Here is a 25,801-nt window from a genome sequence, read left to right as displayed (position 1 = left end):
ACACATGCTCATACGCTCTTTTCCATCCTTCACACATGTAATTAAGATTAATTTATGTGAATATCCTTATCTCAAATGATCTCTGGATTTACACCACCTAATTGAAGGTATTTTACTGGGATAGAAGGTGACTAATTCATCCCTCTATCGACTGTACAGATAGGCTGATTAATCTCTCAGTTAATCACTTCAGCTAAATAATTGTGTTAGTGCAAGTAAGGCTTTGCAAGGCTGAGCTGCAAGTATGCAATTACATATATATATGTGTGTGTATATATATCAGTGTAGGACACTGCTGAGCAAAGGCTTATCTCATTCATTCCAATCTTAATGGGGTTGAAGGATCCTGAATCAAATCCTACCCACTAATTAGTGCAGAAATTATTCCAGGAATACTTAGGACTCCCTTGAGACCTCTCTAACAGACTAGCAGGTGTCTGACACATCCCATACTTGATTCACTGAAAAATCCTCACCACGTTGCCACCCCAGACAAGCCCTACAGCCGTCATTCTGGGAAATTCAGCAATCCCCCCCTTTTCTAGCAGCTTTTGCCAAGCATGGTCCACTTTTGGCCTGTTTGGGTAGCAAGACCCATAAAGTGCCATCTCTCCGACCTCACCTTTCAAAATGACCGAATTCAGCCACTTTGGAAGTGTAAATGGACATGAATCTTAATCTGCCATATGTTTACAAGTGTTTCTCATTACACACTGCCTAGGAAATGCAGGTTGCTAGCTCACAGACAAGAAGGAACTCACTTCATGCTGCGGCACATCTATTTTTAAGCTTTGTTTTGGAGACTCTTAGCAAAAAAGATTTAAGACTTTAACACATACCTTTGTGGCTAGTAACTTGAACCCAGCACGGATCCTTTATCTGGTATGCACTCAATTTAAGTTGCCACTTCTTTCAAGTGGAATATAAAGCTCTGTATTGCAGTATTTGTTCCCTCTACAGATATCTTGAACCCACCAGCCCTGATATCTTATCATCAGATGAAAGGATTAATCCAACACAAAGAGCCTGTGAACATCTTTTGAGCAAGTAAACCTTCAACAAACAAATTTCCAGGAGGTGATATGGGCAGGGATGGTTTACAAGACCCTGTAAACAGCAAAGAAACTCATAAATACCATCCTTCAAAGTATTTCTGTCCTGTGCTGGGGTTATCCCTGTTCATACCAACAGAGAGACCGCCCACCTCTGTAAAGACACACGCTGCAGAATTTGGTCAGCTCACAAACAAGAGTGGTCAGTCTTCTAAAGGAAAATAAATCCTTATTGATGCAACTGTACAGGATAAAACCTACCTCACAAGCTGGTTGGGGTTTGGTTTTTTTGCGGAATCAAACTCTATAACCCAAAATAGTGACAAGATATTAATAATTGCAGTTCCAATAACCACCCACGTTAGCATCGGGGGTGCTGGTTGATGAGAAGCTTGACATGAGCCGACAATGTGTGCTCACAGCCCAGAGGGCCAACTGTGTCCTGGGCTGCATCCAAAGCAGCGTGGCCAGCAGGGCGAGGGAGGGGATTCTGCCCCTCTAGTCCTCTCCTCGGAGACCTCATCTGGAGTATTCTGTCCAGTTCTGGAATCCTCAACATAAGAAAGAGATGGAGCTGTTGGAACGGGTCCAGAGGAGGGCTACAAGGATGATCTGAGTGCTAGAGCACCTCTGCTCTGAGGACAGGCTGAGAGAGTTGTGGTTGTTCAGCCTGGAGAAGAGAAGGCTCTGAGGAGATCTTATAGCGACATTCCAGCACCTGAAGGGGCTACAAGAAAGCTGAGCAGTGGCTGTTCACAAAGGCATGGAGTGACAAGACTCAGGACAATGGGGACAAACTGGAGAGGGGAAGATTTAGACTAGACATTAGGAGGAATTTCTTCATGATGAAAGTGCTGGGCCCTGGCCCAGGCTGCCCAGGGAAGCTGTGGCTGCCCCATCTCTGGAGGGGTTCCAGGCCAGGTTGGATGGGGCTTGGAGCAGCCTGGGCCAGTGGGAGGTGTCCCTGCCCATGGCAGGGGGGTTGGAATTAGATGATCTTTAAGGTCCCTTCTAACTCAAACTATTCTATGATTCTAGGATTACTTAAAATTTGAAGTAATCCACCTTAATTACCTTAACTCTAATAACTGCATGGGATCATAACAGTTAGAGGAGGAAAATAGCCGTTAACTTGTTAACTGCCAGATGCAGACTGCTGATAGGAAACATATCAGATATTAAAGTATTAAACTGGACCTCAGCCTGGCAGGAGAAGGCTGTGATTCACGCCCATGACTCCTAGGCACAGTGGGAGTACAAACAAATAATTGAACAAAGATCAAAGCATTAGCTATTTCAGTGGAATAAAGCATGAGATTAATCTCTCATTTACTCTCAGGTAAACCTCCTTCCTAACTTTCTCCCAATTTAGCAGGAACTACATCAAGTCCAATGTAGAAATCTGTTACATCTCCACTTCATTCACACCTCTACCAACCCGTTAAAGTTGTTGTTATGGTGGAGGGTGAGAACTGGCCCACTATTCTGCCTAGTTAGAACTTTCCATCTTTGAGTTGCTGCAGACTTTTCTCTGTGGAAAATAACCTATCTGAAAAATCTGTATTTATTAAAAAATCTTGTGCAAAGATATTTTCTTCAACCTTGAGCAAATAATTCACTGCCAGTTATGTTCCAGGTAATGCAAAGTCTACGGCAGAGTTCAAACAGATACATTATGAAAGAGGCACACTCTAATTAAAAATGCAGTATGTAGAAGAAATGTCATTTCAGTGCTTGTTCAGCAATTGGTGCAAAGAACTGCCTGCCCGATTTCCCAAGAGCAATGCAAACTTTGGAGGCGCCCAAGTACAGATCTGCAGCCAAGTTACACAAAGCTGGAAATCAAAACCTATCATCAGTCTTGCCTCTATATAGCTGGCTGACAAAAGGAATGAAACGGCTACGGCATCAGTCCAACTCGGGCATCTAATGAAACCTATGAGCAGTAAATGGTATTGCCACCTGTAAACAGCTTCCCAGAGTCTTTCAAGGAGAATCACAGCAGTTTGCAGAGCAGGAGATTGCTCCAGTCCTCACCCAGCTTGTACAACCCTGTAAATCTACTGTCATGGGGCTGAAAAGAAAGAGGTGAGAGGAATGATCAGACTGGCTCCTCCTGGCCTCAGAGTTTGAGACCCAGCCTGCCTGCGAGCCAAGCAGGCGATGAAGTGGTTGGTGTTCTTGCTGTGCATAAGGACGATGTTTACCCTCAGATTTTGTATCTTCTCTGATCATCTTCAGAAGCAGAAAGGATTCTTCTTCCCCAGCAGGGGTCTGATGTCATCTGAGGATGTTCTGGTTTGTTTACCTTCTTCTGAAAGGTCAGAGACTAAATATACAATATCCACAGCTACCCGCAGGCAAGGAGCACCTGGCCACAGAGGAAGATGGAAGTTGTGATGTGGAAAAGAACTCAGGCGTAGGAGGAATGACCCCAGCCTTATCGGCACAACCTGACCTTGGTGCAAAGGGTGCATTAAGTGATGAGGAAACTCAGGAAGGGAAATGCGTGTGGTCCTTACGGTGTTCTGTTTAGGCCCGTGAAGATTTTGTGATAGATAAAATAAAGATGGTCTTTCGAGTGAGTTCAAAGGAATGGATGATCCGAGGGCTGAAGCACCTCCCGCGTGAGGAAAGGCTGAGAGAGTTGGGGTTGTTCAGCCTGGAGAAGAGAAGGCTGTGGGGAGACCTTAGAGCAGCTTCTAGTACTGAAAGGAGGCTACAGGAAAGCTGGGGAGGGGCTCTTGATCAGGGAGTGCAGTGATAGGATGAGGGAGTACAGTTTTAAGCTGAAAGAGGTGATATTTAGGTTAGATATTAGCAAGAATTTTTTTTCCTGTGAGGGTGGTGATGCCCTGGCACAGCTTGCACAGAGAAGGCATGGATGTCCCATCCCTGGAGGTGTTCAAGGCCAGGTTGGATGGGGCTTGGAGCAGCCTGGGCCAGTGGGAGGTGTCCCTGCCCATGGCGGGGGGTGGGACTGGATGGGCTTTGAGGTCCCTTCCAATGCAAACCAGTCTATGCTTCTGTGATCCTACAGTGACCTTTCAGTACCTGAAGGGGCTACAAGAAAGCTGGAGAGGAGCTATTCATAAAGGCTTGTGGGGAAAGGACCAGGGGGAATGGGTATAAACTGGAGAGGGGCAAATTTAGACTGGACATTAGGAAGAATTTCTTCACCATGAGAGTGGGGAGGCCCTGGCCCAGGTTGCCCAGGGAGGTTGTGGCTGCCCCATCCCTGGAGGTGTTCAAGGCCAGGTTGGATGGGGCTTGGAGCAGCCTGAGCCAGTGGGAGGTGTCCCTGCCCGCCGCAGGAGAGTTGGAACTAGATGATCTTTAATGTCCCTTCCAACCCAAACTATACCATGATACTATGATCTGGTATTTGCAACCATTACAAAAACACAAGGAGCATTAGCCTCCATTCTTGCACGTCCTGGAAGCAGTTAACTGTGATGCAAGTGAATTAAACAGACCATTAGCCTGGCACAGCCTGACAACCTTTGTGTCATTAAACTCTCTTAACATTCAAACCAGGGTGGATCCACCCAAAATGCCTGCTGGGAATAGCATGTGGCCCATGCTAACTTCTAAGCCAAGTCAGGATCATGCAATACCAAATATCATTCCTGCAACTTAGCAGGATATTCTGACTGACAACATCAGCAGCTCCACAGGTCCAATCCAGAAGACTAAGCAGCCGTCCTAGCTTGGGAGTGCCCTGCACTGCTCCTCAGGGCTCAAAGCATCTGGGACCTGAAATCACAGGTCTGTAGCAGCACAACAGACATGGGACCCCATGACCTGGACATGTATCAGGACCAGAAAAGAGCTGGATCTGCAGCCTATCCACAGTGAAAGAAGCTGGGACAGACCTGTGGGATGGTACCCAGACACAGGGCTGTGACACAGATTCAGCTCAGGGATGTTATCAGCTATGGGTTACACGAATGGACAGCCCTTTAGAAACGCTGAATGCTCAACATGGATAGAAGAAGGTTGAAAAAAAATCACCTGGCCTCCTCTGACCTGTCCCCGCATGTGTGTTCCAACCAAACCTCCAACAAAAACCAATTTACACAGAGGTAGCTGCTCCTGATGGACCATCTGTGCTGCACCACCTGCCCTGGTGGAGCAGTACGCATCCCCTGGACTTTCTCAGAGTTACACGGAGAACAGAGCTCAGTCTTCAGCGAGAATGAAAAGACTTAAATTAGCCAGCCCAAGCTGAACACTCTTATCAAACTACTTTATTAGCACAGTGTAGAGCTGCTACTGCCCAGAAACAGGAAGGAAACATATTACCGTATCTTTCCCTAATGCTACTCCTTTCCCTCTAAACACAAAGAACAAAAAAGGTTGTGTTAGAGAGTTTAGCAGGCTCATGTGATTGTAAAAGGATATTATACTGGGCACCTCATCCATCAAAGAGACCAGCAGGGTTTAAGGGAGAGATGGTGGGATAAAAAAGTCTCCTGGGCAAAATTCAAGCCATAAATGTTGCTCCTTTTTATGTCAAAGGGAAGTCTTTGACTTTTAATCTTTCCATATTTCAATTAAATGATGTAAATGGCAGAAAGCTAAACTAGATGATAGATACACAACTAACCTCCCCCATGTTCCTGGGTTCCTAAGATTTCTCTCTGAAATACCATTACAACCGCCCTGTAAAATTACAGCAGAACTCATTCTTAAGCCATGCTTCTATCAATCATTTGATTTAATGAGCTGTTCAAAGGCCGTTTCCCATCCATGCTTTTCCCTAGTCATGGTTGCGCTAGAACCAACTGCAGAGATAAAAGATAACTTCCTATGTGGAAACTCTCATCCCCCATCCATTCCCATCTCGGCAAGGCTTTAGTGACACACTTGTACACAATTAATCATGACTGTGTTTCGCAAAAATGTGATGGTATACTCTGATATTAAAATTCCTTTTCCTCCTCAGTTTGAGTGACTGAAAACAGAAGTTCATTTTCTGATGGGGACAAATACCTCCAGCTGTTTCCAGAAGAGCATCCCTTACAGCATGTTCTACATTTAGTTTTTTCTGGTTATTCTGTTGGTATTTATCAGGGTTTTTCCAGCAACAAAAACCCTGATCGCACTATCGGGAAAACCAACAGAATAAACAATCTTAAATAAGTTCACAGCAGCATCGAGCACGTGGAGCCAGAGACACAGCTCCGGTAAGCTGATCACCCCCAAACAGGATGAACTGCATCTCCCCACTTCTACAACAGCCAGAGATTTACAAACACTCCAGATCTTGAGACAGAAACCTTCCACTCAACCTAAATTATTTCCCTTCCTTGGGTAACAAGCTTAGCATGGCTGCGCTCCCAGGTCTGGCTCCAATTCTGGAAAGTACAAACTCCTAGAAATAATTATTAATGGAATTCTTGTCCTGAGACACCTTAGCACAGAGCTCAGTAGGAGGTCTTAAACCGTCTTCTGCTACCGGTGGCACATGCACAAAAGCTACCATGAAAGATGGACCACTGAGAGAGATATTAAGAGCTTTTTGTGCAACTAGTCCTGGAACCAGCCTTGCTCTGCTTCCTTTGTTCTGTGCTCCAGCTTTAACACTAATTGCAGCGAAGAGCTGGAAAAGAAAAAAAAAGCTGCCAATAAATATGGGGCTTAATCAAACAAAGTGCTCACAATAATTTAAGAATAATTTTCATTTTGCAAATACAGAAGAAATTCAAAACAGTTGTGCCCTTCTGCATTCATAGTGTGGAAGTAACCACTGTGGAATTTGAAGGGAGATAGCTGAGGTTTCTGACTGCCAGGCCAGAGTGAGGTGGACACAGGAATTGCTCTTTTCCCTGGATGGACACAGCTGGCCATATAACAGGCATCGACAGACAGTTTGGGATTCAAGAACTGCACAGATGTCAGTCAAACATTGTGCAGAAGAGACAAGACAAGATGTCTTAGTGATGAATTATGTGAAATGTGCTAGCCTTATTCCAGTAGTCAGTAGGAAAAGTCATAATTACAAGTAACACTAATGGGAAGGCTTGTTGGCTGTCACGGTTTACATGCCAAAGACTTAATGAATGATACTTCTACCCTGGGACCACATGATTCATACGTAGAGGTGGTCTTTCCAAAGCAAGCTTAAGACAGGCAGGTGATGTGTGCTGGAAGCTCACATGGCCAAGCCCACAACATTGCTGCAGATAACCACAGCAGATCTACCCCAGGCTACAGGGCTGTCAGCTCCACCAGCCTCATCAATCCCCAGTTGTGAGCCAAATGCTGAAGGCAATAAACTCTTGAGAGATCTGTTTGTATGTGTCTGCTTGCAACAGAACTGAACAGTATAGCAGAGACTATAACCCAGTGGCCATAGAAAATAAAGTAAATTTGATTTGCCTATTAGATTCAAATATTCTAGTGCCATACAAACATTATCATCAAAACTGATTGAATGAAAGCAATCCTCTCTCAAGGAGAAAACATTTCCTTTTAAAGTCTTCAAACAGCTTTGGTTCATAGCTGACAATTACCATCTGTTTCTCCTCAAAAATAAACCCAACCAAAATGTTTCCCAGGCAACGCAGTGCATTAAGTGCAAGAGCACGTTCAGCCCAATCACCAGGTCTTGGAGGTGCAGTGGGTTCACACCACAAGCACTGCCAACTCTCAGAGCAAACACAAGGGCAGATGGGGTTAGAGCTGACATCCAGCCTGTCTGGGTGCTCCAAACTGAGCGCCTGGACATCTGGTCAAAGCCTCAGGAGCACTGCAGGGAGCTTTTGTAATGAGTTTAGAAGGTTTGAACACCAGATTTCTGATGTGAGTCACTAATTGCTGCACCAGTACAGGCTTCACCTGGGTCATGTGCTGTCCCTCCAGAGTGGAACCTCAGATCAACCTACAGAGCTCGGCCGCGTGGTCCTCTCAGCATTGAGCTCCCTGGTCTGTTGGCACTGCTGCCATAGGTCCACGAGCTACACTTCTTGCAAACTAAGGAAGACCAAGGCATTGGTCCAAACACTCGTAAATGATCACTTGTACTCTTTAAATGTTCGCATAGCCCTTGACAGAAACTTGGCCCATGACAACTAGCGCTTTTCCCAATCCTGGCTGGCCGTAGCCTGGATCACTGCCCTCAGGCAGATGGCATATATGTGACTGCCCAGTTTTGAAGGAAAAACATCTGGCTAGATATAAGTCCTTCTGTGCCACTTGCACCCAAGAGCAGAGAGGCTTTGGCACATTTTATTTCCCGGTACAAGTGCAGCCCCTCTGCTCAAAGCAGTTCCCTTTCATCGCCACTCATTAACCCCTAACTCAAGAAGTTTTGGTAAGGAGTAAAGCCCCCAGCACACATGGCCATACCTTCCCACTTGAACAAGAGTGAGCAAGCCAGAGTCTGAGGTGATTCTAATCATCCTGAGAAATCTGGCTAGGAGTCCTGTGCTGTAGAGTGAAGCCAGCTGGAAAGTAAGGCTTTCCACTCCACTCTCTGCGTACACGGCCAAAAATTACATGTGGGTAATGTCACCAAAAAACAAACACCTTCTCCTGTCCTGCCTCAAGTTCTACGTGAAAACAAATGACCGCCTTCACAGTTGGAAAACTCATATTTCAAGGTAGAGTTCTGTGCTTCAGGAAAAAAAAAAACATCCCGAAGTGAAAGAGCAGGGTTAGCTTCTGGCACTGCTGAAGAGACGCCCAAGGAGAGATCTACTGGCAAATAGTCAGAGGAGAAGCATAGCAAATCCCGGACCTGCGAACAACACTCTACATGGTTTTAGGCAATTCACAAGATCAACCTGAGGCAACTGCAAAAATAAAGCTGAGTGTCACAGAGTAATAGGACTGAAAATGACTTTTCAGGTCATTTAGTCTACCCCTCTGGTCCCATAGCAGGATCCAATCCAGCTTGCTTTTAAAGACATCTGATGACACAGACCTCATGATTACCCTTCAGACTCTTGCAGAACATCCCTCTTTTCACCACTCTAATATTTTTTTGAATAGAGAACTCAAATTTCCTTTGCTACAGTTTCTGTTCTTACCTTCTCCAGCAAGGTGGGCAAGAACAGGCAATCACTCCCATCTCTGCCACAGCCTTGTATGTATCTGAAAGCTGTTAATCTAATCTCTTCCCAGACTTTTCTTTTTAGGCTAAACGACTTCAAATTAGGATTTGTATTACAACCGTACCCACAGGCAAAACTAAGGCTGAGGTCTTCCCTGGAACCACACAAATATAATTTAAGAGTGTCCCTGCTCCAAAATGCTTATAAGACAAAGAAAGGCAAGGGAAAATGAAAGTAAAATGGTCAAAGAAAGAAATTATTCCTAATTTATAGGTAAGAACTTGGTACAGATAGACACGTTTAGTCTCTCCAAGAACTCCCACAGCTGCAAAGGAGTTTACAGAGGACTTAGTACATATCAAAATTATTACATTTGAAAATGTGGTTATTTCTGCTTCTACTGAGCTGCTAGATAAACTATTTTGAAATACAACCTGAAGATGTATGAATGTTTGTGACAGAGCTAGGAAACATAAACCAGACCCTCCAACTCCCCCTCCAAAGCCCTAATCTCAAAACCATTCTTCCTTGTAGGGGAAGCAGTGATGATTAATAACATTTTTCAAAGCTCTACGAAGATCATATTTTTTCTAGAGAAGCTTGAGACAAAATGATCATTACTTGCTTGAAACACTTACATGCATCCTCACTTGCAGCGCAAACCATAACAGCGAATACAAGTTTAAAGGCTTCTGTACATGCAAATTTCCTTCAGACAGAACCATCCTTAATTGCCTGAATGGTCAGATTTAGGACTTTCTAAAAATATTTTCTGAGTTTGTACATGCATTCCAGATCACCCACAGGCTTCACTGAACAATTACTCACCATTTTAATTTATTCTTTCTGACATTAGTGCACACACAAATTCCCCATTATGCTTTGGCAACATTTTGCATGCCCTGCGCTGCCATAGTTTCAGATTTAAAATAACTCCTACTGCAGAGGCAAGGACAGTTCTACTATGTCCACTAAATAGCGTCCAGCTTGTGCCACTCTAGAGGACTCCTAGATTAGAAAATTAGTGGACCACAAATACATTGTAATAAATGCAAAGGTAATGCTAATGCACTGAAAACCCCACAGGAAACAGAGCGCCTATAAATCACAGAATCATAGAATGCTTTGCGTTGGGAGGCACCTTTACTGGTCATATAGTCCAAACCTACTGCAGGAGCGGAGACATCTTTACCCAGATCAGGTTGCTCAGAGCTCCACCAATCTGACCTTGAATGTTTCCAGCTCCATACTTCCCCCACAACTTGTGCCAGTGTTTCACTACCGTCACTGTAGAAAATTTCTTCCTTGTATCCAGTCTAAATCTACACTACACAGTTTAATTTCGTGTCAGGCAGTTGCATGTGAGCCTAGAGTCAGACAAACAATTTGATGAAAAAATCTGGTCCTAAAAGAACCTCAGGGGAAGCAATAAGTCTTGAATTGTTCAAATATACAACATATCCTCCAACTGGAAAATCAGTTTGGGGTCAGTTGGCTACACAGCATGCTCGAATTGATGACCTCAGTCTGTTTGTGCCCATGTAACTGTGGCAGCAAACCACCCCTCAGCACAGCAGCAGGGCAGGAGTCGAGTCACATTGTACCTAAAGGATGGAGGAGCTGTAGTACTTTGGGAACAGCAGCACTGAAACACGCAGAGGTCACTGCAGAAAGGAAATGCAGTGCAATGTTCTGACTATGGCACGTTACTTGAAGACATAAAAAGGAGGAGTATTTAAGGGACAGGGCAGATTACCTCTCCTACGTGGCATGGGTGAGACTGAAACTGGAACATCATGCATAATTCAGGCAATCCATTTGTCTTAACTAGAAAAGAGATGAAAGGAGAAGAAGCGATGAGGCAGTGGTGTGATTGAAGACCTGAAAAAAATGCTTTATGCTGAAAAATGGAAAGAGCGTGATATTTAGTGTATCAACACAGAGCTGTTGAAAGATGACTGGACTTGATGTATTAAGAGAAAGAAACCACCAGCATCCAGCAAACACTTCATTCTAGCAGAAGGAGTCATAACAAGAGCCACCAGCTGGACACATCCCAGATTAGAGGCACAGTGTGAGCCTTGAACAGAGTCTTTACTATCACTGCCATGAGTGACTTATCCTTCTTACAGGTTCTCCAAATCAGATCTGAACCCCCAGGTGGGATGTGTTTATTGTACCAAGCTTAGTATAAAAGCAACTGGATAAGATATAATAACACATATTAGGTCATGTTGGATTATCCCATGGTCCCTTCTGGCTTTTAAACTCTATGAATGAACCTATGACCTTTACAAAACACTGGCTGTACTGGAGAAGATATTTAAATGCATGCGTAATGAGTTTCCCATTATGCTAAAGCACGCATCTTGCACTCGGTTTCTAAGAACACTTAATCTCATGTTTGCCAAACATGGCCTATATTCCTATACTATCAGCTCTTGCATTATTATTATGCAGTTTCACTTGTACACTAAGGTAGTATTTCCTACTCGCTGAGTGATCTCAGCCCACAAGGCTCCTTTCTGTTCTGCCAAAACTGACTGGTCCCCTCCCAGCTCTTCCCCACGTATTATTGTAACCAATATTCCTCCTTCTCTTTTTCTTCCTAACCGGTGTCCCTCTTGCTGTCCCACCCTGCTGCCTTTAAGGAGTCCCCAAATTAGACATATCTTCTTAAATTCTCTGTCTTGCTTCGTGTCAGTCCTCCAGGAGGCAGTTTTCTCCCAATACACAAACACACACCTCTTCTCTAGTATTTAATCCTCTCTTCCCATCCCCGACCCTGCATTACCAACAGAGACAAGTTAAGGCACTTTGAGCCAGTTGTGCCATATCTGTGTCTCTGAGTACAGTATTAGCTGTGGATGACTGTACTGCAAGAGGACCTTGCTCAAAACTCTCATTTTGGTTCCAACAGAAACACCTAATTTAAAGCTATATTGTGCCAAATCTAGAGGCTGATATTTTCAGTATGCACACAGAAAGAAAGGCCCATGCTAATCCTATAGATATCTTGTAAATGCAGATCAGTCTTTTACCAACACACGGATTAACTGCGCAACCCCTGAGTGTGACGAGTCTTTGCTGCCAGTGACTCTTTGAGGACATCTCTCGATGTATGTTTTCACCACATTCCCTTTAAGACTGAGCCAAAACCATTCCTCTGTAAGGGATAATTCAAAGAGTAAAAATTTAGTTTCCTTTAAAACCTGAAAGCAGCAGGAAGCTCATGAGCTATATACACCATCTCAGCACTTGTCCCTTTTTCCAACACCCTATATGCTGCCTGCTGTAAAGCCCCAAGCAAGCCAGTTTTCCCTTATACCAGATGAAGCTTTGGGCAGCAGGAAGGACCAAAGCCCTCCAGAGCTCCCTCCCAACCTGAATTACCCTACGCTCTATGATCTTATTGCATAGGAAGCAACACCAAGACCAACAGCATCCTGGCTTGGATCAGAACCAGCATGGCCAGCAGGACAGGGAAGGGATTATGCCCCTGTACTCGGCACTGGTGAGGCTCCACCTCGAATCCTGGGTTCAGTTTTGGACCCCTCACTACAAGGACGTTGAGGTGCTGGTGTTTGTGCAAAGAAGATCAAGTGTTAACGTGGAGCAGCTGAGGGAACTGGGGTCGTTTAGGCTGGAGAAGAGGATGAGGGGAGACCCCATTGCTCTTTACAGCTGCCTGAAAGGAGTGTTAGACTTGCAGTTGGACTTGACAATCATAAAGGTCTTTTCCAATCTAAATAATTCTATGGTTCTATGATCCACTGCCTAGCTGTGATGGAGTTCTGCCTGGAGCCCTTGCAAGAACCATGGTTTATTTTATCCAGTTGGGCTCTGGGGATGTTACTGCTCCCAACACCATAGATCACACACTCAGGGAACAAGAAAAAGATAAAAGAAGTGAGCAGCTCCGTGTTACTCTTAAAAAGTATATCGAGCAGGCAATGGAGCCTTTTACACATAATCCTCCAAGACCCTTTATCCCAAATAAAAGCAACTTGCATGTGTTTATTTCACGCTGATGCTCTTTCCTGCTAGACCCTGACTCCTGAAGCCTAGTTATGACCTTTCAGCCCTTGCATTTGTCTCATAGAGACAACATGCAAGTTAGCATGTCTTACCCTGCTGCCTTTGAAAATCCGCACGCAGCCCCGCAGACGCCGAACCCCTCTTTGTTTACTGCCTTGTTATTTCCATACACTCTCACTGGCACTTGCAAAACGAATCGTTAATGGCAATCACATGTGCATGGGGTGTCACACCCCAAACCAAGCCTGGCTGTGATTTATCACCCTCCACTTCCTGGCATACAAGGCAGCCCAACATCTGGTTATGACTAGTGCCCCGTTTGGGTTCAAGGTTCCCAATCTCCCACAGCATCTGAAAGCACTAAGAACCAAAAATGATACAGGGAGCAAACCAGCCCACGCTGCACTGGAGCATGGCTCAAGTCTCGCCATAAAAACCAGTGGGGAGAAACTTTCAGCAACGTGAATCTACAAAACACAGTCTGTTTAATTCCCGTTTACAGTGTTATATGACCACACACCCCACTACGTCCTCCTGATATTCAAGATGTGGTTTGCAAACAACTCAGAAGTGGCTTGTTAAAGATAACTCTCCTTTTAGCCCCTTTACCTTTAACAATTTGAGAGCTTCTAAGTCTGCTTTCACAACATGCAGATGGCTGGAAAAATAGCAACTTATGAGATGGAGGGTTAGATCAGATTGCCCACTCTCATTGTCCAACTCAGGCATCCTAATTATCATGAAATCTAAATTCAAGATGATGATGAGCTATTCAGAGAACTGCCAAAGGCTCAGAGCTTGGCTTCTACTACCATCAACAGAGAAAAATAATCTGGGCTGCAAGCAGTATCGGCTTATGTCCAATTTTTCATCCTGAAGTCTTTATCCACACAGCTTCTCTCAATGCATTCATCTCTCAGTCGGTGTCAATGCTGAGGATTGTCCAGGTGCAGGACCTTGCACTTGGCCTTGTTGAACTGCATGAGATTTGCGTCGGTCCACTCTTCAAAGCTGCCAAGATCCTTCTGGACAGCAGTCCTTCCTTCCCTCAAGCGCAGCGACTGCACCACTCAGCTTGCCATCTGCAAACTTGCTGACACAAAGGAGGCACAACATCAAAGTCTGCTGGTGTGCGAGTACGTGGTGATCAATGGATTTTAGCATCACGAAACATCTCTGCACATTAGTTTAAATATTATATAAGACACCAAATATTAGCTCCTGTGACAGAAGGAAGAGAAACTTTGGCTGAGACTAAGTACACATAAATGTCTCGCTTCAGCTTTATCTTGACTGTTAAATGTTGAAGCTTCGTCCCTGCTCACAGGATAATATTATGTATACTGCTCCAACATCACGCTTCACCTAACATCAGGCCCAGTATAAAATGTAAGAGATTCCTTCCATCAGAAACACATGGAGACAATCACCTTCCCGAGGCAATTCAGCTCATCGTGCAATAGGTGTCTTGGATTCTTGGAGCGACCTAGTCTTTGAAGGCACCCACCTCTCTCTATCTTGCCTGGAAAAGCAAGATTTCACTAAACAACTAAGCCAAATTAACAGTCTACCATCGCCAAGAAGGGGAGGGTTTAGTTTCTCTCCCTTCTTCCCTGTTTTCTCTCCTTCTGATGCCGATTCTCCTTCTTTCCCTGCTTCTAGCTACCCCTATACCCACACTCTTCATGTTAATGTTTGCCTCCTTGAACAGTCAAAGTAAGCTGATTACAGTTACAAATCCAGCCATTTTTTGCCTTTTTAGTTTTCTGCCTTTTCATAGTACTGCACGACCCATTTTATCAAACAGTCATCAGGAGCAAGGGGCCAGGTTTGCCCTGCTTTGGTGGTAAGCAGATTATAAGGAGATTATAGCCCAAGCCATGTCATGAACCGTATGTGTAAGCATCCTTGTTCACAGAGTTACTCATCCGCTCACAGAATAAAGCTAATGAGTCAAAAGTCTAAACAAACTTTCCTTTTTCCTCCTCCACACCATAAATTAGATATTAATAACACCCATGAAAAAAACTATTTTGAAGACAAACCCATGGCTCACAAAGTGCTGAGCCTCAAGCACAGAAGAACCTTTGTCCAAAGTCAGACACACATGAACTGCAATAAAAGTCACCTACGCGCAAGTATTAACATCTGGACTTAAAAACAATCTTGGAGGATGCACAAGGTGAAGCAGACCTTTAAAAATCATTTAAAAGGCATATCTAAGTATTTTTTTTTTTCTACTTTTTCTTACAATTGTCAGGGTGCTGTGGCTGCTGCATCAATGTTTATAAATAAGACAGGTCAAGGCTTATTCTCTGACCCTCAGGGCAATACACACAGCACAGCTTGGGTCCATATGGCTAAAATTTCTCCACTGCACCCTTCCACACAGTGTGGCTTCACTCCCACTGCTTCCTGGGAAGAATGACTTGCTCACGCCAGCTCCTAAACTATGCCTGGACACGGGCTAGTTAGCAGGGGATAAAGCCAGGGCAAAAAGAACACAAAAGGTTAAATAGTTTGGATGATGCAGGGCGGTGACTGAGCCCATCCCACACCGTGGACTGTGCAGTTTGCCTGTATGGATGTAGCCAGAGTGAGAGAGATAGCAGTAGAGATGCAGACAAAAAAATCACGTCTTTATATTTCATATAAATAGAGTTTAATCAGAAGTGAGCTAAATCAGAATTTGTGATGCAAATACCATAGAAAGAATTTTTGCCTTCCTCTCACCTAATGCAGTCACACTATAAAACTATCCTAGCAGAATATTCCTACTTAGCACCTATTTATATGTAGTATCATATATTCTTCCCGGCTGGATCTCACTTATTAATGTTGATAAATAATCTCACTCCTATGTTTTAATCTACAAAAATGTCATCACAAATCAGAACTTAGCAATTCCACAAATAAAATCTGTTTTCCAGGCAAGGCTGGCTTCTTACCGTGCAGTTATTCAGAAAAGTGTCGGAACACCAACATTCATTCTACACAGTAGTCCCCTGTCATGGGAAAGGTGTTTTGGAGAAGGAAGACTTCACGCACGTCTAGCAAGAAAGTCAAAATGAAATATTCTGAAAGATGCACTGTTTGCCCAGCAACGTTAGAGTCAAATGCCGTGTGGTCCTGAGAAACAGAGCCATGCTGCTTCGCACAAAATGAGGGAAGAAAAATGAGCAGTAGCCTTCAAGTGTGACCACTGTGTATTCTAGTATTTCATTTATGGCTTGCCTTCACCAGAGGATTAATTTGCTGTTAATCTGAGCCCCCTCTATTCAGATCACCAATGTCTTGGAAAGAACAGTCCCTCAGGACCTTCTCAAAATCAAAAATACAGAAACATAGTGTGCTATTAGGGCAGGAGCTAACCTAGCTGCAAAAGTGTTTAGAGAGTAGTTATCAATGATTCATTTTTCACAGGGAAAGGATACATCAAGTGGGGTCTTGCAGAGGTCAGTCCTAGATCTGGTTCTAATGAAAATATTTTCATTTTCCTGAACACAGAGTACCTGGATGATGACCAGGATGCTGGAAAATAGATAGTGTTTATTACATTTGCAGATGATACCAAGATAGGAAGGACTGCAATAAAGGGAGAGGGAGAGAATTCAACATGGTCTTGAGAGGCTCGAGATACACACAAGTCCAAGATACTAAAGTCAGCCAAGAACTATCCACTAGGCAAATACAGGATGAAAATCAGCTTTCCACATAGCAGTCCTGCAGAACACAAAGGTGAACATCAACCAGTGGTCTCAAGCGGCCGATGGACCTCAGACCAGATGATCTAAAACTCTTTCCTTTTGCTCATCAGTAGTAAGAACTCAGCCAGAGTACTCTGTCTGGTTTGGAGCTCTTGGCTACAAGTGCACCTCCAGGAGAGAGTCCAGAGGAAAGAAAAAGAACAATCAGTAATTTAGGCAATACTGATTGATACCGTCACTGTAAACAGTAGTAAACTGAGGTGGAGCTTGGGTGATATGAAAACGAGCTTCTAAAAATATAAAGACTGCTAGACAGCAGGAAGAAATAATCTGTTTCGTATGCTCATTTGGACACAAGAGAAGTCATGGGCTAAGAGAAATTGCATCGGGAAAATTTTGGTTAGTCACTTGGAAAATACTTCTAATGGAAACGAAAGCATGAAAGCGCATTGCCAGAAGAGTCTCTGCTGACTATTTGTCAGGAGTGGTCAGTGTCCATCCTGCTTGGTGACTAATGAGCTCTTGAAAGGAGCTTACAGTTGCATGACTCAAGAGCGAAGCGGTTACCTCTCCATGTGTACAAGAAGATCCTGACAAAGCCAGCCTGTGTTAGCAACTTTAAATTGCCGGCTAGCCAGAGCCACAGCACTATTACAAATGATTTTTGGTTTCCCAGTTGCTTTTCCAAAATATCCAAAGCCTTCCAGACTTAATTCAGACTAATTTAGTCCAAGTTGTTTGGTCGGTCATCAAAGCCCTTACCTGGATATGGCAACTGAGCTCTGATCATCTCTCTTCTCCAAGGTGGCTGTGGTAAGGTTTATATTAAGTCATCGAGACATATTGTTGCTAACTGATCTTTTGATCTTATCAAAACACATTTTAGCCTTACAAAGATGGCAGAAAACCGTGTATGTTAGAGAATCAGATGGAAAACCCAAATCTGTCCAGTGGGAGCTAAATAAAGGTGAACCTTTAGATTGTCTCTGCAGGTCAGCTGCAGAAGCCAAAGATCCAGTGAGCAAAGGAGTGGAAGAGGTGATTTGGGTTTTCAAGTCCTTACAGACAAGACAAACATTGTATTAGAAATTTAGTCCAAGTCGATTTCCTTCCCCATGCAGTCAACCATGATCAGCAAAGAGAAGATATTTCAAGCCTACAGCACAACAGGAAAAAATAGCAAGAAAGACCTGAAGCACTCTCCAGCTACTACCGGGGATCTTGGGGGTGCACATGTGCAGAGGGTTGTAGGAGATGCTTTCCCATGCCCCAAGACACACCTCCGCAGGATCAGACCTCCCAGCCCCTGAACATGAGGAAGACAAAGCACCCAGGAGTCATTTCTGCATTACTACAAGTCCTGTCCGGTCCCTTCCCTATATTATCTAGGACTGTGATTTGAAACAGAAAACTTCTCATTAGCCTCTCTTGCTTGTGAGACACTGAAGTGTCCGATTACTATTTTCAAGCAGTATAAAAGCCACCAGCCAGCAGGCTGACAAGTACTATCCTTGAAGGAAGAAGGTATTTCTATTTACCTTTGGCACTTCTGTCTTGGCACAATGAACTGTCATTTCTTCTCAACAGGATTAAATGACCCCACCACCTACCTCCACATCTTCGCTCTGTCTTCAGAGGTCTTTAATCTGCATTTTCATTCCTTTCTTCTTGTTTTTCATTTCAGAGAAGTGCACCTACGCATTTACTGAGGGAAGTACCCCACCCTGTCTCCCCCCTGCCCAAAGCCCATCCAATGTGTTTCATGAAGTAGATCAGGATTTGGATGGGAGCTTCTACAACACAACGTTTGTAAATCATCAGCTAGGTGTTGCGGAGTGCCAAAGCCTGAAATAACCAAGCGTTCAGCGAGTTATTCTGATTCTGATTCTTACACCTGATTCTGGCAGCCGGTGGTGTTGTTGTAGCAGTGGATGTTGCTTGACACCTAAGCCAAACACATGCAACATCCTGGCAAACAACAAAGGAGAACATGCAGACAAAGTAGCCTTTCTCTGCAGTCACTACAACAGATGGAGGAGAGCACCAGAGCTGCGACCGCTGGCATGAAGGATTTTGCTGGTTTTACCACATCAGCCGTAACAAAGAAAAAGCCACAAGGTTTGTCCCAGCTGTACAGGAGAAGGCAAAACTTGGAGCAGCAGCTGGGGTTCTGCCTGCTTTTTCTTTACACTCATTTTGTTTCTCAGCCTGGCTGTACCACGTAAGGTAGGATTCATGATACAGCAACGAGGCACACAAATATCACTTCGGGGAGAAGGTAAGTCCTCAACACTAACAAAATGAGTCACACACACACAAAATCATACATATTTCCTGCCCAGACACCTCCCTAACTTTCTTCACACTTAGACTTACTTTGACGTCTGAAGTTGGCATCCATCGCGCATGCCCAGGAATGCCATCAGCTTGGCCAAGCATCCCTGAAGGACCCATCTCCTGCAGCAGTCTCTTGCCACACTGACAGCAGCGGCTTTGGCGCAAAGCCCAGCAGTCACAGCCACTCTCCATCAAAAAAATGCAGGCAACAGCCACCTTCTGCAACCTTGTCAGAGGAGCTCAGGAAAAAACAGATGCACATCCAAGCCCTGGCTGTCTCAGGAGAGGTTAATAATTTCCATGTCCTGAAGGAAGAAGAGAGTTTCACTGAAGGAGTTGCCTTCTCCTCCTGGGGAAGCTCAGCAGCTGCACAGCTCCGAGTCTAAAAGCCACAGGGCAGAGCCTTCCTGCGACCTGAAGCTTCATCACCATATGGATGGATTTGAGTCCATCCATTTGAAAGGGAGGAAGGGCTGTGTGCCGTACAGCAGCCTCGATGGTCTATGCTGACACTTTTGTCTCCAGAGCGATGATGACAAAAGCTGGGTCAGACCAGCTGTCCAGGGAAAGAAGCCCACAACTATTTTGTTGTTTCAGTCATCAGCCCCATGAGACCTACTGGGTCTACAAAGGCCTACTGGTCTACTACAAATGCCTACTGGGTGCCTCAAGTGGGTCATGGAGGCAGAAAAATTGCTGTCAGCACAGCATTTGGCTCCTGCAGCCTTCAAGTTGGGAATGGGAGAACTGATGTCTGGTCATGATTCCTGGCTGATGCACACAAGCACCGAAGTGCTCACGCAAGTCATACTTCACATCCCTCCTGGCCTCATTTCTCCATAAAAGCATCTCTCAGCACTCTGTGGCGTTGCAAAGATCAACACAAAGCTTTTGAGGGACCCATAAGTCACTCTCACAGACAGGTAAGCCTTTTGCACTATTGGCACTGCAAGAGGAAATGAGTAGGAACACAACCATATTCCCTTGGACTTCAAACAGAATCAAATCTCAACCCAACATCTGCAGTGAAGGTTGCAAACTGTAGGACTCTTCACAGCAAGAGGCAAAAGGCACCCTGAGAAAAGAGAAGCTACAGCTCCTACTGCCCACTCACACTCTCAGGACTGTGTCATTCTTTTGCCGGCCCCCACTACGGTGGTTTTATGTGTTTCTTGCTTTCCTTTCTCCTCTATTTCATGATCCCCCAGAGTTTCAATCAAAGTTGCATTTCCTTGCTTCTTGTTCTCCCCAGCCCCTTGCGTTCTTGGAAATAAAACAAGGACAGACGGAGCTGGCTGGCCATAAAAAGCTGTTCTCACAACGAAAGCAGCGCTTTCCAATAAAACTTAAGCAGCCTGGCTGTGCTGCCTGTGCTTCGCTTCCCTGCTTTAGGGCACATCTGCAGAGATACAGAAGCCTCAGATGGGTGCCATAAATAATAAAGAATCATTCTTAATAATCAAGCAACTTCACCCTTGCCAAACAAGTAGCCGATACACCCATTCCAGCTACTGCACTCTTCCTACTATGTTGATCTCTGGAGCCCTTCTACCCCCAGAGCTGGTGACTGAACAGCCTCAGGTTTGATTTCTCTCTTAGTTGACTTGTTTAATGCCAAATTCCAAAATGGAAAAAAAAAAAAATTAAAAATGCACTTTGCAAACGTGATTTATGAAGTGCCTTTAAGTAAACGCATGCACGCACACATAAAAATACACAGGGCTGTGGTTCCAGCTGCACGGGAAAAGCGGCAACAGGAACTCTCACTGCATAATAAACACTACCTGAGCAAGCCCTTTGCTTTGTCTAGGGAGGCTTGGAGCCAGATCTTCACGGGCAAGCATAACTGCATCACTTCATTAGCTTTCTTCGGGTTATGAAATGATGGGGTTTTTTGTTTCATTTGGAAAAGTTTCTCTTAAACATAGACAGAGGCGCAAAAAACAACTATCAGCTCTTAGTTAGTTCAGACTAGGCCATCCCTGTGTGTCCAAATAGTCTAACAGCCCTAGCTTTAAGCATTTACAGGCATCTCTTCCCCTCATCAAAGAGTAAGGCTACTTAATTTTCATTTAAAAGGGCAGCATATTAATTTTCAATCCATCTTTGGTTAATGAGAGTGCTCTGCACTCTGAAGCAAAACAGCAGTCCTCGTCCAAGATGTTCTCACAGCTATTTGTGGAGCAGAGGCTCTTGCATCACTCAGAAACTCAACATGTAAGTTGCTGTGAAGCAAAACAGGGTTTTCAGCAAGAACAGAGGTCATCTGCTGTAACTTGCATGCCCTGAGTGGCTAAATGCAAGCAAACCATGTTAAGCCCCAAGACGTGCTCCATGGTAAAGCCCGGTCCAACAAAGGTGGTGTGTGCAGGGTGACGGGGATCTGCAGCCCCTGCTCAGCTCTGTAAAGGAGGTCAGAATTGCTCTCCAGAGGTCCACGCTCTGAGCTTTACCCTGACTCTTGCTCTCTCCACCCAGCTTGTCGAAGTTCAGATATTTTTAGCTGTTTGCCATGAGTCAAGGAATGCCTTTTCCTAAGTCACCTCATTCATAAGGCAGCTCCGCCAAGACAAACAGGTCCTAAGTGTGATTACACAGACTCCAGCGAGGGGAGAGAGCTTGCACTGCATTAACGTACATGCTCGAATCATAAGTACCTGGAATTATCAGTATTTATGGTGCATGAAATTACGTTCCTGACTTCCTCACCTGGCCACACAGATAGGAGGGGAAGGGAATTTCAGATCCCTCACACGGCTGAGCATCTCTGAAAGAAAATGAGCAGCCCTGAAGGCCCCTAGATGAGCATGGGGTCATCAGGGAGTGCTCCCTGAACTGAGGCCTTTTCAGGAAGAAGTCAAAACGAATGTCAGTGGCCAACAATTCAGTTTCTCACCTGGGGAAGTCTGTTCTACCCTAGACTTGCTTTGTTAATCACTCATCACTTCCACATGGCTTTCCTCTCATCTCATCAGATCCATCCATCCCGTAAGTAGAGAGCAATTAACACTCTCCCAAGCAAGGGGACCAAGGACTCCAATAACCCCTATATAAAACCATTGTGCCTCAAACACCAACTAATTAAGTCTCAAACCCACCACCTATGTTGTAAAACCAGCATAGCTTTTATTTTTCTCAAGCGTGGAAGCTAAACCATGAGAGTTAACTGACTTGCCCAAGGCCACCAAAACAAATCAGTGTCAGAGTAAACTAAAGACAGCAAAGCCGCTTCCTTGCTCTGCCCCACAACTGCCTATGTGATCCGAGGCCTGAAGGAATGATATGCTGGGGGAACAGTGCTTCTCTGCTTCACAGGACTTTCAACAAACCCATTCAAGGTGTTCAGAAATGATTTTACCTGCAGATACCACATAAGCACTGATGGTAACTACTTGGAGGTCTGGGCTTTGGTACTTCAGCTATGCCAGGCAGGGAAACATAGATACTAAAAATCTCTATCTAATACTTTATCAATCTATCTGTCTAAAGAAAACCCATTAGCAGACCCCCAGAAAGAAGAAAAGCCAGTTCAGTGCAGGGACAGAAGTTTTCTTGCATTATCCAGCATTAGAATATATATATTGAATGGAGGTGCCCGATCCATAGGGAATCGGTACACAAATAGTTTTAAGATGGGAAAATACTGATACGCAACCCCTCAAAGTCCTGCTTTATTCGTGTTGCACCCTGCCTCCGAATGACTGAGTAGCCCCTGCCACAACCTCAGAGCTGCTCAGTATTGCACGGGTCGTTGCACTATGAACATTTGCTGCCTTTTCATTAACGTAAATTGTAATATAGGTGACGATGGGCGAAGAGACAATTACATCCATCGCCTTAAAGGGACGTGTGTTCATTGCAGTGCGTCTCGTGCACAGTATTTATCATCCTCTCAGCAGCAACAAACTCAGGACCAACAACAACAACAAAAAGCTTTAATCCCTTTCCAGGGAGTTCTTGTCTGCATAATCCTCCTTATGAAAGACAGATGTGAACCTGCCAGTCCAGTCAGAGGCAGAAAGCCCTGGTAAATGCAGGAATGAAGGTTCTTGCACTCAGAATTGGCAAGAAATAATGGGGAGGTTCAAACAATGAAACAAGTAAATCATTTCAATATGACAGGCTGCATTCGAGAACGATTTCAGGCCACGGACACAGAAATCAAAGACCATCATCTCTGGCAATCCCAAAGGAAAACAAAACTTTCCTTTCCCCAGAAAGTAAAGTTATAAGCCAAGGTAAAGCGAATTCAACTGAGGAAGGGAATGATCCCTACTCAGCGAGGCACATTGCAATAATCAAAGCGCACACTTTACCAGAGAGGTAATTTAAAGCAGAGATCAAATTCTACCACGTGAGACCAAAAAAAAAGAAAAATAACACTAGAAGAATGCTCTGAGCAACAGGAAACCCCTAGCACTGACAAGGCTTTGCTGAACACTGCACAAGCCATGTAGCACAAGCAGCACCTGAGAGGACTTTTCATATTGCACAAATATTCAATCCCCTTGCCAGACTGCGTGTGTGGGTTTTCTTTGCTTTTTATTAGCTAAGATCAAAATCCAGCATCTAATGAAAGCTCTAAGTGTCTCTAACTTGGGAATAAGAAAGATGCTGGTCCGATTTCTTGGATCAAAACAAAACAACAGGAAAGTCTGGGAGGTTTGAGTCTTACCTTAGACTCCTGGCAGTAAAGTGTGTCAGCATCACAGCTGCTTTGCCCATCAAATAAAATAGCCAAGCCCACTTATGTCGGCCCAAGACGCCGACAGCAGCTCCCCAAATTTAAAGAAATTATTCAGAAATCCAGAGCACGCGACTAAAATCAGCAGAATGACAAAACAGCAGTTTGGCAAAGCTCAGCCCATTGCTGGATGCCATGGATGTCACACAGACTCACCAAGACCTCCAATCACTTCACCAGTGGATGGGAACTTCCCACTCTCACAGATGCATGTGCAGGTAATGACAAACCTAAAAAAACAGGATGGAGAACTCCAGGCTGTTACTGCTCATCAGCAACCAGGCATTGCAGCTAGGTATAACACTCCCCCTCTGGACCCACAGCAACACTCTTCATCCATCACATCCCTGCTCACTAGCTCTGCAAAGATAGGAGATGCTGATTGTATTCAATCTCAGCCTCCACGTCTTGTCTTTATTTTTACCAGGTTGAAAGCATATCTCAAATCTCCTCCCAAACAGATTATTACTTCAATTACCTTCTTGTAAGCATCTTTCATTTCATGGTAAAGTGCTCCCAAACTATCTTTCTAATCAAAATAATAGCAATCAACTTAGGAAGCTTGATTCAGAGATGGGTTAGGTCCATTTACCCCTCTCTCACCTGCAAATCAACCAGCTTTGACTCTTACAATCCCTTGGGAAATCAGGACAATATTTTAGGAAGGAACACGGAGATTAAGAAAATACAAAAAAAATATAGAGCATTGTTTGCTGTTCATTGCCCACCTCAAGGTCATTCTGGAGTAATGTGGCACTTCTACACTAGCCTCCTTTGTGTTAACTTTTACACCTGGGGCATATCACTCCATCAGTCTTCCAGATGCTTTTCTCCTGAGAAAGATGCCAAACCTTCTTTTTGCAAGCTATGGGGATGATCTCACAATTTCTAATCACAAGCATTTCAGCTGTGGGTGAATGCAAGTGATGATTCGAACTATGTAAGTCCTGTTCCAATACAAGAGTGTAAAAACGCAGCTGCTGCTGCTTGGAACGTGGCCACTGCTCAACAGAGCAGAAACACACCGCACGTTCCTGTGCAAAAAGCAAGAGGGAGTCATTTATGTAGCGTGCAAAAGGTTAGGCAAAGCCGGGGTATTTGCACAGACCTCGGAGAGATGGTGATTTCAGCACCATTGTCTTGGGCATCACTGCAATACTGACTCACGCAATGACCCCCTGTAGCCCTTCCCTAATGCCCTCTTCCTCCTTCAACCTCTACTCATTCCACTGCCGGGGAAAAAAAAAATCCAGGAATTGACTTGCTGCAACACTAGAGGCTCTAAGGATAGTGTAAAGTTGCCTTTTCCCAGCCAAGACCATGCACAAAAAGAATACCTGTCCTCCCTCTTAAGCTCAGGGCAGTCCCATACACACCTGCAGGTTGTCACTACCTAAAGGAAAAACACAAGTGGTTTCACCTTATTCCTCTCCTCCTATAGTTCTTGTTCGTCTGCTATCAGCTGCCTGCATTTATCACCTTGAAATCAAGTTATATATTTGAAAATATACATCATCTGCCTGACATTTGAAAATCTATTTACAGAGCTTGTCTTCTCATTACCCTGTTTACTTTACAGCCTTGATTTTATTGAAATGCCATTTTGGAACACCGATTTCACTTGAAACGCAACTAAAACTGGGCTTTCTTGAAGAAAATGAAACATATATTTCATAGCCAACAGAAAGGAAAATCTCTTTTCTATGCAAGAGAGACTCTTGCGACTATGCAAGAGTCGCTCTTGCATAGAAAAATGATTGGCCCAGTTTAGAGGGCTGTGTAATGTTGTATAACTCTGGAGACTGAGGGCTAAGTGCTGGTGTGCTGGAGGGACTGGGAGTTTGAAAGCTGTTCAAAGTGCAG

General features: G+C 44.4%; 1 protein-coding gene across 8 annotated transcripts in view; it reads right to left on the bottom strand.

Annotated features, from left to right (window-relative positions):
* EVA1A (eva-1 homolog A, regulator of programmed cell death) overlaps positions 1 to 25,801 on the bottom strand; it is a 208,062-nt gene that overhangs the window by 26,528 nt on the left and 155,733 nt on the right. Inside the window, exon 1 of one of the 8 annotated variants that reach the window (XM_054063346.1) lies at positions 19,234 to 19,273. The exons of 6 other annotated variants lie outside the window; for them this stretch is intronic. In XM_054063346.1, coding sequence (XP_053919321.1) covers positions 19,234 to 19,258 — 25 coding nt within the window. In that variant the 5' untranslated portion in view covers positions 19,259 to 19,273. Of the gene's footprint in view, positions 1 to 10,868; positions 10,900 to 19,233; positions 19,274 to 25,801 lie in introns of those variants that run through there. One more of the 8 variants, XM_054063345.1, reaches the window with a different exon arrangement.

Source organism: Cuculus canorus, chromosome 3, assembly GCF_017976375.1.
Source record: "Cuculus canorus isolate bCucCan1 chromosome 3, bCucCan1.pri, whole genome shotgun sequence".
Lineage (NCBI taxonomy): Eukaryota > Metazoa > Chordata > Aves > Cuculiformes > Cuculidae > Cuculus > Cuculus canorus.
This window is presented reverse-complemented; position numbering and strand designations above follow the sequence as displayed.